This window comes from Cylas formicarius, unplaced genomic scaffold (assembly GCF_029955315.1).
Source record: "Cylas formicarius isolate icCylForm1 unplaced genomic scaffold, icCylForm1.1 PGA_scaffold_6__28_contigs__length_40554024, whole genome shotgun sequence".
Taxonomy (NCBI): Eukaryota; Metazoa; Arthropoda; class Insecta; order Coleoptera; family Brentidae; genus Cylas; species Cylas formicarius.
In genome coordinates, this window is record NW_026844347.1 from 9,765,313 (window position 1) to 9,782,610 (window position 17,298).

The 17,298-nt window shown below is 33.9% G+C and overlaps 1 protein-coding gene across 2 annotated transcripts in view; it reads right to left on the bottom strand.

Moving 5' to 3' along the window:
- The window catches only part of LOC132703494 (glutamate [NMDA] receptor subunit 1), a 31,969-nt gene that overhangs the window by 2,799 nt on the left and 11,872 nt on the right, over positions 1 to 17,298 (bottom strand). The window contains exons 7-14 of one of the 2 annotated variants that reach the window (XM_060672793.1): positions 16,377 to 16,638; positions 14,765 to 14,975; positions 8,545 to 8,837; positions 6,619 to 6,853; positions 5,397 to 5,545; positions 5,034 to 5,191; positions 3,464 to 3,609; positions 1,714 to 1,967 (exon numbers count right to left, since the gene is read on the bottom strand). In XM_060672793.1, the coding sequence (XP_060528776.1) occupies positions 1,714 to 1,967; positions 3,464 to 3,609; positions 5,034 to 5,191; positions 5,397 to 5,545; positions 6,619 to 6,853; positions 8,545 to 8,837; positions 14,765 to 14,975; positions 16,377 to 16,638 (1,708 nt within the window). Of the gene's footprint in view, positions 1 to 1,713; positions 1,968 to 3,463; positions 3,637 to 5,033; positions 5,192 to 5,396; positions 5,546 to 6,618; positions 6,854 to 8,544; positions 8,838 to 14,764; positions 14,976 to 16,376; positions 16,639 to 17,298 lie in introns of both variants that reach the window. The other variant, XM_060672792.1, reaches the window with a different exon arrangement.

Sequence of the window (17,298 nt, forward strand, 5' to 3'; positions counted from 1 at the left end):
TTGCAGAAAAATAAAGCTCGAAAAAACGTATACGTATAACGATAGGTGGCATAATGAATGTTTTGCCACCTCTGAACTGATAATAAATGTTCTATTGTTAGAGTAAAACTAATGTGACTAACACCAGTTGGCACAAAAGAACTTAAACAAACTGACTGGTTTTCTAAGTGAATAGGTCTATTCTTTTCTGTGGTGAAAAAGTTTTTAAGTTTGAAATTTTTACCATAACTTTGCAAACATTGTAGTCAATAAAACACAAACCAACCACTAAGTACTGGTTACGGGGGCAAGGGGGGTCACATAAATGGCGACAGGTTGTGAAAGTTCCATTAAAAAAAAAACAATACAATATCTATAAAATGGTGAACTTGCTTAATTCTTAATGTTTATAGTACAGTACTTATCTGTATATATGTCTAAAATACATTTTTGTGATTTATTAAGGTAATCTATATTAAAATATGTTGGTGATCCGTTTGAAATTCCAATTATTGATTTAGGCCCACGTCTAGAAAACTTTGCTTCAATAACATTACATCCAAGTTATAACCCAAAAGTCCAATCAAATCGTAGCTCAAATGTGTAAGTCCCCTTCGAGAAAATATAATCTAAAAGAACGGGTCACCTTAAACGTCAGCTTCATTAAACATCACACGTCACAGAGTGAACGGATACGTGGTGTTTTGAAGAAATATAGTTTTTTTTAAACTTCCCTAAACTATCTAAACAACTAAAAACTAAACTAAAAAACAACTTTTATGCTCTATCTAGAGGAGGATTATTGCTGGTGAACTTCGCCACAAACTCATTAAATTGCTTCAAATGTAAAAACTAATACCGGTTTTGAATTATTATTATTATTACCTTCGAAAATGCTATTGATAGTATATTATTCAACAAGTTTGATAAAAGTTTATTTTAGTCACGAGGTTCATCAAAAGTTAATCAACGTTCAGCGAGATTTAGCTATCCCATATGGTCCAAGTAGTTATAGTTAGCCACAATTATCTAAGTATTAGTTATATGAATAAGCTGATTGTTTGATCAGCTGCGGTTTAGGTGTATGTTCGTATCTACATGCTCTCTTATATTTATGGTTTATAATATGTTACTGTTAATTTTGGTTACTCCGCTAGCTAAATACACAGTTATTTTGGTGGAATCAGCCGTTTTCCACAAAAAAGAACAGATAATTAGTGAATAGTCTAAATACGAGGTGGTTAGTATGGAAACCATCAATTTACGTTGATTAATTAACAGGTTGCACGATTAGTTCGGTTACAAATTAAAGACCAAGTCGGGTGATCTGATATGCCAGATCTAGTTGGTATTCATCGTCGCTTTGTGTGTGGGGTTTTAGTGACTTGATGGTTTATTTTGGACATAATGTTAGTGTGATTATTAGCTCAAACTTCGGTTGTCACAGGAAGCTGAGGCCGATTTCAGTTCAATTTCTTTCCTTCACTTCCAAAGTGCATAAGTTAATCCCAAGCAGCACCATTTTATAGATACTGTTAGCTACCTATCATACATACCAAATTTGATTTTTGTTATCTTAATAAATGCCAGCGATATAAACTAAAAATTACTAAAACTGCATCTCGCAAACTAAGCAGGACACATGTTTATACGCGTTTTCAGCCTGAAATAAGCGATTTAATATAGCAGCATGACATTTTAGGAACACGCGGTACTGATCACTAAAAATGTTACCTCGACTGCTCCTCTCCATTTATCGGCCGCGTGTCTGGCGATCTCCATTTTCTTCTGCTTTTTGATTTGATGCTTTTTGTAAGCCATTTCTATCACTATTAGTCCTATTCCTCCGACAATACCAGCTCCGACGAGAATAAATACCCCCGCCATATTTTTTAGTCCCAGCGTGTTGGGGGTTTTCTCAAACTGTTCGCATTGCTGCGTATTTCCCTGCAGTATCCACTTATTGTCCAAACTTTCCATAAAACCGCCTAAAACGATCGATAGTAGTAACTATCTGTAATTGTGGTAAAGATATATGTTCAGTTAACTAGTCAAATAAACTAAGCGTAGATCTAGACCATTTTCAGGGAAAACCCCGAACAATTTTGGTTAAATCACATTAATTTAATAAATTAAAATATTTTTTTAAATCAGATTAAACAAGTTTAAACACTAAAAATTAACCATGAAATATAACTACAAAACCATACCTGCGTTGGTATAGCAAACAAATTTATGGACATTATAATTTAAACTAATCAAAACTAAACAAGAACCTACCAAAATGCAACGAAATAAAGATTGAAATTGTACGCGAGAACAATTCAATAACAGTCAACAATAAACATCCGTATAAATTGCAACCCTTAAGGGCGCGTCCTGAAATCAGCTAAGGCAGGTAATAAAAAAGTGCATATGGAATTCACATTGAAAAGTATCCCCACTATCTGATAATTTGGGGCTCAATGTGTTTTTTTTTTTATCATTTGAAGAAGTAAAACGGAATATACATGAAACAGATAACCATGACATTTTCTAGGAAATTAAAAATACTCCAAAAAATACTGAGCTATGCTCTCATTAAGCGTGTTAAAAGGGCCACTTTAAAATGTCGGTTTCATTAAACACTTTCGCCCACAAATTTGAGAATTTTCGGTAGCTTTAAAACACCGGTTCTTTCACGTTTTTTTAGTTATAATAGTTCTTCATTAAGTGAATGTGTTGGTACTGTTTTCAAAAATGTATAAGCAGAGTATAGTATATAGTACGCAACATGTTGATAATCTTTTTGAAACACTCTTCCATTAAATACAGGCATCAACTAACAAATTTAATGATAACAGTATAGTACTTTCCCACACTATTGCGTCAGCCTCTATTCTTATATAGTGTCACCTGTGTCTTTATTTAAATAAAAATTCGGTTTATTATTTTCTATGATACACAGTTTTGGGAAAACCGCTTTGGTTAACAACGTGGTCGCCTGAACAAAGCTAAAGTTATGGCCTTCATAAATATGGTGTTTAGCTAAGAGTTTTCCAAAATACTGTTGCTAAATGTTGCCAATTGTCCCCTTGGTTTATGGCCAGTTTGATAGTGTGTGACGGAAATTGCGGCGGAATGGGACCAACATTAAATAAGAAACTCTCTAAACACTTTGTACCTAATTTTAAATGTAAATGTTTCTATAACATTCTTTCTGAAAATTTAAGCTGCAATTAAAATATGTCCATATCAAGTCAACAGATCGCAAGAACTAAAAATTTATCAAAATTTTAATGATTTTGTTTGAATATGTATATTCTTGTAGATTAAGGTTTTAAATAAAAGGTTTAGTATATAGTATATAGATATAGTATATCAAACAAGTTTTACAAACTTCACTTTAGTCACGAACGGAATAACTGGAGAAGTTTATAAACGTGTTGCATACCATATTTTTTCTTAACCAATCGATTTAAAATATATCGAAAGTCGCACTTACTCTCATGGAAATCCAATATTGCTAGCGTTACGTCATCTGACCAAGGCGAAGTTTTTTGTAAACCTATTCCATATCCCGAACGACCGAAGAGTTCGCCAGCAGTGACCAGTTCACAATCTTGTGCCGCTTCAAACTCCAATCGAGAACTATCCCATATAAATGCCATTAAAATTCTAAAATGCATTCAAGCGGCTAAATTATGTAAATGAGTTCCATTACTTTAAAAAAATGGCATTAAAATGAGTTACATCTTGTAGCGAGTATAAATTTTATATTTTTTTAAATTATTTAATTATTATTTTCATAGTTGTTTTTGCGAATTAACACAGTCAGTGGATTTAAGATCAATACAAAAACTCTACGTACGAATTAATTTTGCCCATTGCACATACATCAACATAGAATACTATTCATAGGAAGCGTGAGACTAATAAACTCATGTCAAAAAGAAGTACTGTCTTGCTGAAACATGCAGTGGACATAGAGTAAATAGTGACTTTCAAATGAAAAACAATCAACAGTGGTATAAAAACGTATTCAAATTCAACTCTAGATTTCATTTATATCAAACTTTGGTTAGTAAATGAAATTTGAAATAAATGCTTCCGCCGGGTTAGTCTACAATTGACATCTCGAGCAACATTTTTGATAATAACATATTTTTTTCTAGTACTCATGACTAAGCATTAATTTTAGTAAATTTGTTCTCTGTGCACCATCAAATCACGATGATCAGAAGGAGAACTTAATGTAATGTAAATACATAAATTGCACAACTGTACTTCGACAAGAGATACAATATAATTCATAAGCGCAACCAGGAGAGTAGAAAAAGCATTGGAAGTAAGTGAAAAAATAGAAACGAACAATATAAAGAAACAACTCATCCACACTGAGGAATTATTCAACCGATTTTATTTTTAATTTTAAACACTTTGGCATCGTAGCTAAAAGATTTTTCTGAAAACGTGGTCCTATGTCCTAAGTATTTCAAAGAGATAGCGATGACGAGTAGAACACCCTTGGATGAAATCATTAGAGTTAATTTTTCAAAGAAACTTCCACAGGCTACTGCAATACTTTTTATAAAACATCTGGATTAATCCTGCGTCTGTTTTTGCTGAGTCGAACTTGCTGACGTTTCGCCAATCATCCTGTTGGCTTCTTCAGAGCTTGACTGAAACTGTCTTAGTCGTAAGGCTCTTTCGTGTTCTTTGAGTCTAGTTTATATTTTGCGTCCGGTCTCTCCAATGTATTCTTTGCCGCATATGCATGGAATGCTGTAAACTCCTGGCATCTCAAATGGAATTTTGTCTTTGAGGGACCAAAGATGTTGAGAAATTTTTGGACAAGTGGTAAATCTGGTTTTGACGTTATACTTCTTTAGAACTTTTGATATGTGGTCAGTGATGTTTTGAATGTAAGGAGGGACCACAGTGGCAAGTGTAGGATTACTTTCGGCCTCATTGCTATTGAATGGTTGTGGTGAGGTGTATTCTTTGATGGAACGCTAGTTCGAGGTCCAACTTACAACGAAACTTAATTTTTAGTCACCACACTACCTACCTACCCTGCTTTAACATCTGCAATCGCTTTTTCAGCCGTATCGTAATTATTGGCCTCCATGGTTCGGTACATGTTTGACAGTTCAACTTGCCGTCTAAAATACATATCCACGGCAGAGCCTTTCACAGTTGCGCAAGTTAAGTTCTCCATGGTATTCCGCAGCTAAAATATGTTAGTATAATGAATAATTTTTCTTTAATTCGCTATGATTAACTAATAATTAAACGGTTGACAGAATGCTTTGGTTATGGTTTTTTTCGCGTTCTATTCTTGCATATAGTGGAGTGATTTGACTACCTTCTAATGCAAGGGCGCTAATTTCATTTGATAATTCAGTCTATCGACTGCTTTTTGTTTTGATGCTTACTCTTGCGTCATTAATGCCCGTAAGTTTGGTTTTTGGTCTCTCCAATACAAGGAAAGCGGCCAGATTGGCAGTGTATGATGCTACGATGATCATTGCGAAACCGGCCCATACCATACCCAACACTCTTGCTGAAAAACTGCGAGGTGTACCTAAAAGACGGTCACACTTGTTTCAAGTTTAGTCTACGAACATAAACAGAAGTTTGCCAAATTGAGTGGCTACAACAGGAGACAATTTATATTTTCGAAATAGTTTGCGTCACGAAGATTCAATCGCAATTAAGGGCCAACTTTTAAATTTTTATTTGGATCTTATATTTTAGAAGTATTAGGATACTTCACAAAATTATACGTTGTTGACACATGGTGTATTTCTGCTCTGGAACCGGCTTTGCTGATCTACTAAAATTGAATTGAAAAAAAGCTAGGTGTTTATCAACCTTGACCTTGTGAACCTCTTTTGAAATTTCACTTTTATTTCACGTTATTGGTTATAAACTGGTTATTCAAACCCCGATTTTTGCAATTATTTAAGTTTAGACCTTTAACTGACTTTATACGGACCTGAGGTAAATACATTTGTCTTAATCTCTTTTTATTATTGAAATATTTGATTGGATAGGATAGCTTGATAAATTCGACTAATATATCCGGAAATTATTCGATATTATTATATGTCCCATGTTTAGGCAAACATCATTATTTTATTAACGTTATTTTTATATCGGAAGTTTCAAAAAGAGGCGTCCAGCAAATTATTTGTTTCATTGGACAAATTTTCAGTGGAATCGACCGGATACTTCATTATCTGGTATTATCTGACTTATTAGAGCAAGTATACCGGCTAATATTAATATGTCTAGAATCTGCTTTTTATTTTTTATTACTCACAGCACCGCACATGTGTACTTTTTTTGAATAATGTATTGTATCCACAGCACAGTATATATTTATCTGAATTAGAGAGATTGACAATGCAAGCATGCACTGCATTGAATGGGAATTTATGCATGGACCCAAATCTGAAATAAAGCAATTATTTTCGATAAAAATTAAACATAATTATTGTCACATATTCAATATTGTTTCTGATATTTGATTATCTTTCAAAATGATTGATATTTTAAAAAGCTGGTCGTAAAGAAAGACAATATTGGATAGAACTTAGGTGACCTTTTTTCTCCTGTTTATGTTCGCTGGTTTAGTATAGTAAATTGAAACACCTTCACCAATTCCGCTGTTAAGAAGCACACCCCATGCAAACCATATTGCGCTGGACAAGTTTAGGGCGTCTTCTTCTGTTCCATCAGTATTGGCAAGCTTAAACCTACCAAACGGAGAAAATCTGTCCAACAGATACAAAACTAATGCTACTACATGGACGGAAACCATTACTAAAATCCAGAGCGTGTTGCTAAAGGGTTGCAAGAATGACACCAACGTTGACGATCGGGATGGCTGAAATGGGAATTCATTAGTTTTTAAGTAATTTGTCGACTTTTAGGCAACTTATGCTTATAAAAATTCACTCATATAAGAAAATGCCACGGGCGCCATACATTAGTCTGCGATAATATCCTTTTCTCTTAGATCAAGGTTATTTATGGATCAGTAGCTTGCCAAACTGATTTTCCGAATTCATTATCCAATGGTGGCGCTGCCGACAGTAAACAAACGTGTCCGCAAGTATTTCATAATGTTTATCTGTTATCTTCCAACCTTTGATGAAATCCATTATATTATATTATCTTTAAATGCGAATAGTGAATGTTTTGCAGAAGTCGAAAAATTATTAAATGCAAAACATCTAATTTTATTTGGGACTACTTCAGAGGTAGATAACTCGAACAATATTTTGTATTGCACCTTCAAAAGAGCAAAATTAAAAGCGCTCTCTATCAAATTCTCATAAAGCGTGTTAGGTAGGTTTAAATTTATTATTATTAGGATAATTTATATATAATGTTTCTTGAGAGACATCCATCAACAGTGCAATTTGTATTGTTTTTGGATTTGATTCCAATGTTAAAAACTCGCGCTATACCAAACAAACAACAACTTAACATTACAAGTTTGACTTCCGAAATAAATTAACAATTTTTCTTAGAGAAGCCTATTGAATTGTAAAATTGGCAATACAGAAAACTATCTAAATAATTTGGCCATGATTCATCATCGTGAAACAAAATTTACATTGGGTCTACGATACGAAAGCTGTTTTCTGAACGCCATATCTGATTTATTGTAGGGTTATTACAATCTACAGACAGATATTTTATTTCAAAAACAGTGATTTGTATACCTCTAGTTCTTGAGCTTCAAGTAAAACAAATATTTACTAACAATAAAAACTCAAAACTTTATCCCAATATCCTTTACTAAAATTACGTAAATAGAGTATTAATATGTAAATATATAAATAGTACTTTAATGAAAATAAATAGAAACAAAAGATCTTTCACAGCAAATAATTAGGGCTCTCAACAGAATTTTTCTAAAATTATTTTTAAATTCGTTCGAATAAACCAAAAAGTAAAATCCTTCCTAATTAGTTTTTTGTGTTCCAAAACTTAATTGCTACTATTTCACTCATTTAAAAAGATGCTTTATTAAATATTTGCCATTTTCCGAAGAGTACATGACTACCAATATTGAGAAGGATGAATGAACTGTTTGCCTTTTGATGCAGAATTATGATTTCTAGCAGAATATTGCTGAAGCTGGGATATAACTGTTTAAGTTATTGCAGCTATTCGGTGCTACATGTTCTGTGTGAAATATTGTGAAAAAATGAAGAAATTAATCATCACGGCCATTTGCAACTTTTGGATTGTCACCACCATCTTCGTACTTTAAAGTATTATATTCGTTCTCAATTGCTGAAAAAAATAGCTCCTTCATTCTTCTATTCAAATGAAATGTATATCTAATACTAATGAAAACGTAAATTTTCTTAATGTTTTTTTTTTAAATATTTGCTATTATCCAAAAAATATATTAATTGTAAAGTCTTTTTTATTATTTCAGACTATTCCCAACATCAAATGCTTCCACTCAATATAAACATGCGCTGTACCTATATGTTTATTTAAAGTTTTTCTTATAGTACTAGACGCCTGTGGCTCTTCCTCCCTTGGTCCGTAACCTACCTTCTTCTCCAAGATGGTGATCCCCTGGTATTTGAAAGGTTTACTGAACTCTATGAACTCGGCCCTTTCGGGATTTATGGTCAAGGGCGCGACAATCATATCCGCCCGTTCCCCTACCAACTCGCCAATGAGACCTGTCCATTCTTTTTTGCCGCTTCCGGATGTATTTTTGATGATGTAATTACCAAACTGTCCGTCGGGCGATAACGCTAAACTGTAGGTGAAGTTAATTTTTTTTGACAGTTCCTTAAGCAAGTCCATACAGTAACCCTTGCAGCAGTATTTTGCGGTAACTAAAAAACTCAACATTAACTAAGTCCCTTTATAACATCAGTCAGTCTATGTCAGACAATAGTAAAAAAATATAAAACTATAAATTGAACGGCTTATGATTTTTTAGTTCCAAAAATGTATGTGACTTTCCACCGATAACTCTACCTTCTTAAAAAAAGCTTTCTGATCGATTTTGACTTTGCAAGTTATACATAAGGTGAGAGTGTCTTTAAATTTTATTACACTCGGCAAGTCAAAGATCACACAAACATTATATAATTCTTCCTCATCAGAAAACAGGATGTGTTTATTTGTAACATTTCTTTTTATGTTCTGTTTCTTAAAATGATTATAGTTTTTTGATGATTAGTTTTTAAATTTTTATGAAGGTCTAACCGCAGGCCTACGTCGCTTGGGTTTCTCTTTGTAACCCTCAATAAATAGATTCGCAATTCCACAATGACTTTCCAGAACCCTACTTTGGTACTTCGTGCATGCAAATTCTGAAAGCTGACGGATTTGTGTAGAGTTTCATCGGAGAGATTCCTCGATTATTATTAGTCCATGCAGTGAAAAATCCATTCTTACGTTAAAATGTTTATTATAAATATAAATGAAGGAGTAAACTTAGCTATAAGACAGTGCTAGAATTTTTTTTTAAAGCTATACAATATCAAAACTCGTCCCCCACATTAATAATTAATTCTAGTCGACTTCTGTAAACATTTTCTTCTTCAATGGCATGTTCTACACATTTTTTTCAGCTAGAAGCAGATGTTTTTTCCACTTCACTTCTAATTAATTCTATTGCCCCAGAACTAAATTTCGGCGAGGTGTTGTTTCTTGTTAAACTGGGTTTCAGCTGTCCCCATATCAGTTCCATCGGATTAAAGTTGCAGTGATATGGTGGAAGACGGACAACTTTGAATCCTCGCTCCATCGCCAACTTGTTCACATATTTCTTGTCAAACGTTTCAAGCAAACAATTTTTAATGACTTCTTTAGTCGATGATAAATTCGGTATTTTTTCCGCTTATGCGGAATGGTAGCTGGCGCTGTGCATCACGACAACACTGTTTTTTGGTATTGGGAAGCAATTTTTCAGAATGCCATTTTTCAAAGATTTCTGCTGTCATGTTTTCGTGGTAGTCAACCTTTGCTTCTTTGACATCTTTTGCAAAGCGTTATCTAACCAACCAGCTTGACAGTCCGCATGTACTATTCTTGCTGTTACCATCAGTCCATCCTTTCTTGACTTTATCGTGAACATCAAACCATGTCTCATTAAATATATGATGGCGACTTTTTTAGCACGAATTTCTTGGATATCAAAACTTGTCTCTTATTGATGGTTTGTAACAAAAACTAATTCTTCGTGCGAACGCACGCAACGTCTCTTGGCAACAGTCAATGTTCAAAACACTACGCAACTCTTCATATAATGTTTTAATTGTTAAAACAATATTCTTCTGATACGCATCAAATATCAACCGTCTCACTATTCCTGCATGGTGCATGTCAAGCATACTTTTTGAGACCCCACAATCTTTTCGAGTTTTTCTTTTTTGGACACCGTTCACAACTATGTCACGTACTGTAGTCATCTCAAATATTTATTGTATGGCTCTACTTTCCCTAGATGTTGATTTCAGAAACAGAAACACATTTAGAAATATTGTAACAACGGTATATCGTTTGGAGAACTCTACCTACAGGGTGAAGAGAAGAAGAACGAGTAGAAGAACATGTTCTGGCCCTGGTGTTTAAAGTTAGAATTATAGTTACTTTCCGACAGTTGTTAGTAAAGTTCGTTCTTAGAAATAACTTATTTTCTGAATTTGTTGATGAGAAACGAATTATCAAAATTGCGCTTTCCGAAACTGAGAAAATTATTATTCTCAATGTATTCAAAACTCTCTCTGCGCCACTAAAACCCAACATCGGAGTAGCAAAAATAGTTTCGAATATGACTGGAGTTGGACAGTCAACAATACACCGGGTTATGGATGAGGATAAACGGGGCAAATGAAATAAATGACGAAGAAAAGAGTGCAATCAGAAGAATAACACACCCGTTTTACTTACAAAAAGACCTCCCATGGACAAAATAATTGTTTGAAATGAGAAAGAATGATTTCATTTCACCCATCGGTAAGAAGAGATTGTTTTGCTGCTGGCAACAACTATATTTGAGAGCAGACAGACAGTTTCGAAGGGAAAATCTATTATCTCGACAAACAAAACTTGGGATATGGTAAAACATGACAGGATAGAAAAATTTAAAAGTCGCCACGCAAGCTTTCATGAAGCCTCTGAAAATGTAAAGGGTAAATAATTACTAGCAACAATTGATTTGTCGATGGTAGCTTACTAGCATTTCAATAAAAAATAATGTCTTTGAAGACCTCTACCAAATGTTAGATCTTATTCCTTCTCGGCATATTTTTACCAGAGATATGGAGATCCCGCGTATGCCGATAACCAACTATGAAAAAAGAATTTGAGAAGGTCCGTTCAACATGCGCATGAGCGAGATTTAAACGTTTTTCATTAAAAGACCTTGCGAAAAAACGAGCTAAGTGTGTGAAAATTGCTGGCGCAAAGTGCAGTATAGGCATGCGCGGAAAATCATCCTTCTCTATGAAAATATCAATGCCGCATCAGCTTTTACCGTAGTAGGGCTATTATATTACCTAATAGCTATATGCTCCTGGGTCTCAAGACAATTACGAAAAAAATCTTACGTCTTCTAGGAAAAAAAAAACTTTATTTATTGATTCACTTTAAATAAGAAGCAGTCAGAAATATATACTAAGAAAGAAGCTACCGTGAAACAGTGGGGAGTCCAACATGTGATTGATAGAAAAAAAGAATGTAAGAAACTGTCAAAATGCTAGAACACACTACAGAGCCCCCCTTATTATTTCTCTGGACTCCATCTGACTACTCTAAATATGATGATCCAAATTTGCAATTAATATTGTATTGTAAATAGATTATTTTAAATAATATTTTAAAACTATATATTCAATAATAATAAAATATATTTTAATAATAAATAAACTACCTGCGGCAAACAAGGTCTGGCGGCTAATAAGGCCCACCAGTCAAAACTCGAAACCTAAATCTAAAATCCGACAACATTATGTTGTTTCTACTAACTTATCTGAATTTCACATCCCAAAGAAATAACGCTGTAAAAAAGTCAGTGATAGTCCGAACGACGCCCGGTATTAACATGTTATTAAAATTCTCCTCGATTTGAACGTGAATATTTTCTTTTTTAGAAAAATAATATATTTCCCTAAATAGTACCCTGAGTTATTTTATGGTTAAGAAGAGTTTCGGTTAATAAGGCCCAGTGATTTTTAGATTGCTAGATTAGTGATTAGTGGGCCTTATTAGACGACACTGTAAAATATTCTTTCTTCGAGTGAATTGGACTACAGAACATCTTCAAGCTGCCATTAGCGCGGTTATAGATAATGAATTGTCCCAAAAGATAAGCTGCTCAAAGATATGGAATACCCAAGAGAACTCTTAGAAACCACCTATGATCTGACGTTCTAAATAAAAAAATAGGACGTGTATTAACTGCCGATCAAGAAAATCAATTTTCTGAAAGAAAAATTCGTCTCTGTGAAATCGGTATGCCGGTAACACCATTTTTAGTATGTCGCTCTGCATATCAATTCTGCATTGAAAATAATAACAGGCACCTATTTGGTGCTTCTTACGGAGTCGCTGGTAAGGATTGGCTCTAGGGGTTTTTGAAAAGTAATCCTAATTTGTCTAGGCCCAAGGCGCAACAAATGAACCCGGCCAGTGCTCAAAAATTAAATAAATTTATTGTGGGTGATCACTTTAATAAATTAGCTAACGTTTTTAATGAAATGAATTTGCACCAAAATCCACAAAACGTTTTCAATATGGACAAAAAAGGGTGCCGAATCACCATCAACAGCCTGTTATTGGGCAAAAAGGTGCTAGACGTGTTCACTTAGTTGTATCTGAGCACGAAGATAATGTGACCATTGCTGAATGCTCTAATGCCTTGGGAAATAGTATTCCACCTTTGGTCATATTTAAGGGAAAGCCATTAAAGCCTGAATCTGAAGAAAACCTACTACCAGGTGCTCTAATTAAAATGGCCGAAATATATAACGTTACAAGGGTCCAGACACTGTCTTGCTAGTTTTTGATAGAGGTGCTAGTCACCTGGATATTTCCATAACCGAGGTTGCAAACGAGTTGAATATAAGGCTGTTCTGCTTGTTTATCTAATACCACGCATGAACTGCAGCCTTTAGACAGCGGTTTAAAGGTCCTTTGAACATCATTGGGAGCAAGAAGTTTCCAAGTTTTGGGAGGCATCTCCAGATCATCGTATGAACAAATCTCGTTTTGAAAAAATTCTGTCTAAAGTTTGGGCCAGATGCACGACCCCAGAGAACATGTTAAGCGGTTTTCGAGAGACAGGCTTGTATCCACTTGATCCTACCGTAATTCCTCAATCAGCTTTTGCTACATCAATAGCAACTGAACGTCCTTATGTTGAGGAATATGATGGAAACAAGGTCAATGCTAATAATGTTAACAACGATACTGAGTCCAAAAATGTAACGATAATATTATTGATATTAATATGACATTCCACTTGGTATGTTAAAAAATATCAAAGAAAAAGTCTCCAATAAAATCCAAAACGATGAAACACCTGTCAAGACTGATAAGACACAGACACAAGAAGAAAGTGAAGATCTTAATAATTTTTTTAAAGAACTTCCTACACCGCAACTATACAAATTGAAAGAAAATAAGAGTTTAGAAAGAAAATCCCAAAATTACAAGGCACAGCTGGTAACCAAAGACCCTTTTTTTCAAATTCTAAATCCAGACCTACAATATCCAAAAAAAATGAAAAACAATTAATAGCGTCATCATCATCGAGGGTGTCGTTAAGAAAGCGCACGAAAAATGATGTCCAAGAAAACGAGTCTTGGTATTGCTTTGTGTGTAACAAATCAGAACTATTAGATATGCAAAGCTGTGTGTCTTGTGGCACTTGGTGCCACGAAGTATGTATTTATTTCACAAAAGACGACAAGCACGACGACTATATCTGCCTACGTTTTGATTAGATTGAGTTTGTTTTCTTTCAAAGAGTTCAATTTGCGTTATTGTTATAAAAATGCTTTTATTTAGTTGATTTATTTAGTTCGATAAAATATGTTTTATGCAAACTTTGCATTTTAGGATTTATAACTGTTTATATAAAAAATAACTAACTCTTTTAGCCTTTAGCCCCAATTTTTTTGTGTGCTTTATTAACCGAATGTACGGTAAGAAAGTCCAATGACAGTTTTTTTAAGTGTGTTAATTGTTTCACATGCCTTGAAGATTGAACGTGTTATTTGTTTTTGTCTGTGTTTGCCAAATAAAGCAATTCCTTATTAACTTGGCCTTGCTTCTGTATAAGCTATCTCAATTTTTTATACCTGTAAATTTGTCTGATGGTAGAGCCCCATCATTAAAATGTCAATCTTGTGGGTTTCAGTTATATGAGGCATTGTGGCATTGTATTTGTTTGAAATTCGGCGCGCACGTCTAACTTCATTTGCTTTTGTTGCAATAAAAGTGAATTGGTAAAAAAGAGGTCAAGCAAAAACTATTTTACGATAAAGTTATAAGTTTTCTCACCCCAAGTCTTTACGACAATTACTTTTCGAGATAGGGCCGTGTACCTTTCTTTATTGGCCACCGGGTACTTGTACTTGTGTCCTATTAACAAATGTAGGTCACTATACCTCACCAAAGTAACCTAATTTAGTAAACAGTCAAAAAAATAATGAAAAAAGTCAAAAAGAAAAAATCTATAAATTTTAGAGGAAAGCCATTTTTCAGTCAATTGCTATATTGCTATTGTATTTACTAAATAATGTCTTACTGTCGTGAGTTTCATTAAAATGGGGACACGGTATTTCATCTTCTGTGCACGTTCCAGGTCCTTCAATTTTTCTAACGTAAACGAACGGTTTTTCTTCTATGGTGAGAACTTTTAGATGGGTTGGAATCATAAAACCTTCGGGTTTGACTAGCTGTCGTCCCGGCCAAATTATGCTCTTTTCGTCGACGGTAAGATGCATTTTATTGCTTTCCTAAAACGCAAGTGTTATTCGTTTCTAAAGAATTTTACAAATCGCTCAACAATCCTACCGAAATATGAGAATCATTTATTCCTAAAGTTGCGATAACGTTAACGTAAAACGTAATTTGGAACAAGTAAAATCAAATATATAGCATATTGAATAAATTAGCTAAAAACTATTTTTTTTTAATATTTTTGTTGCCATATACTATTATCAAACTAAAGAGTAAAGCTAGAGAACGCACGAAGGCGGTCATATTTGTAGAAATTTGTCTTTTCGCTCTGATTAAATAAACATCACTCCATTGATTAGCTTTGTGTCACACACAACTGTACAGTGTGTCTCGTTTTGAATGGATTCACTAGTATCTCCGTTATTATTCAGGCTAGCGCCTTTCGTCAGACAAGGCTGTAATCTTGAGCTTTTCGGTGATTCGTTATCTTATCGAAAAAGTCAAATCTGTTCTAGATAGAATTTTTTACCCAGGATCCAGGTGGCGTAGTCGGTTTTCTTCTAAAACTCACAAATTTTGTTATACAAACTAAATTTTTGCTTTTTTGTTAGTGTGTATATTGATAATAATGTCATTAAGCTGGTTATGAGCTTTTCAAAATATTTATTTCATTTATTATCTTTGATTAAATTCTTTTTATGGGTGAGCTATGGAAAAGGCTATCAAACGGTCAAGAAATTCCATAATTATTATTTAAATTTCTGCCTCCTGCTTCCAAAATATGCGCCTTTAATATGGCACAAACACACAAGTTTATTTTGTAAGTAAGTAACTATTTGTAATAAATTGCGTTATTGTATATTATAGTGTATATTGCGTATTGTTATTTTTAATAGCTAGTATATATAATACATATTTTTGAAAAGCCTAAAAAAATTATTCAAACAAACGTTGGGTGATCCATTTAAAAAAACAACTTTAGTTTGTAAATCAAAATTTATCAGCTTTAGCATTAGCCCATTGAGGCCCCTTTTCACCTTTTTAGTTTTATTATTAAGCGATGTATGTCCGAAAGATATCAAAAATGCGACAGACCGTACAAGTTCCGTACTTTGTATTTATTGCTGACACTTTTAAATTTCATTTGTACTTATTACTCCCTCATTGTCATATGAATTGTTAATAAATATTTTTTATAATTAAATGTTTCTTCTAATTCAATTTTTAAATTAGGAATTATATGGCTTTTAGAAATATATCGATAGATGTTTTCAATTCGTAAAGACTATTAATTGTTACTAATATTTGATCAAATTTCATCCTCAACGATGCTCGATGGAGAAAAGGTTTTTGCTTTAAATCAAGCTACACTATGTATTTTAAATAACACGAATCGAAAGCGTGGCAGAAATTTTGTTTTCGTTGAGTGATAAATTATATCTATCACAAAATCTCACCTTGTGAAAGAAATATTTTCCAACGACATTTTTTTTCTTTTTCCTTTGTATGTTAACGATATTGTATTCGGCATTTATTCTATCCCCCTGGTCGTCGAATGCCACTTTTCCAGTTTCGCCATTTATCAGCACCTGTTTTCTAATAAAATTAAAAAGGTCTCGTCCGGTTTCCCAAATCGATCCCGAATTGTCGCAGTCTTTTGGGGCTTCCGTTATTTCCTTCGTTTGGTTCATGTCTCTCAAAGCGGAAGCTAACACGTATCTGTGGAATGAAAATACTAAATGTACAATCCTTTGGGTGGTAACTTAGGTAACGCATGATAAAGTCACAAGATTTATACCACCAAGGCAGTGTTACTGATATCCGACTCTTCAGATCGATATCGTTTTCAAAAGGTTTGTTTAAGATTTATATGTGGCGCATGAAGAAGGAATTGCACAACTCCTTTTCCCAGCCAATCAAAATGTTTAATAGACATTGGTTGTGTACGTCTTACTTTGACTTCAAACGCGTGTTAAACCTGTCACTGGAGTTGAAGATACAAAAATTATCGAAATTAAATAAACAGTTCAAAGAATTATAAGGTTGTTCGGAAAGTCATTTCGTTTTTTCCCGTCAGAGGACTTAATTACGTTTTTTCGAAACCAACTTCACACTTAAGCCGCATAACCATTATATGTCTTGAGAGCTGATATTGCAAGGCTTGTGTGTGAAAAAGTTCTATTAATTCTACGCAGTAGTTTTTGGTTGGTGCCCTTTTAAATATGGAGAGCAATAAGCAGCATTTTCGTCATATTTTACTTTTTTACTTCAGAAAAGGTAAAAATGCTGTCCAAGCGAGAAAAAAATTAACGGATGTGTATGGAGAAGGCGTGTTAACAGTACGCCAGTGCCAGAACTGGTTTGCAAAATTTCGATCCG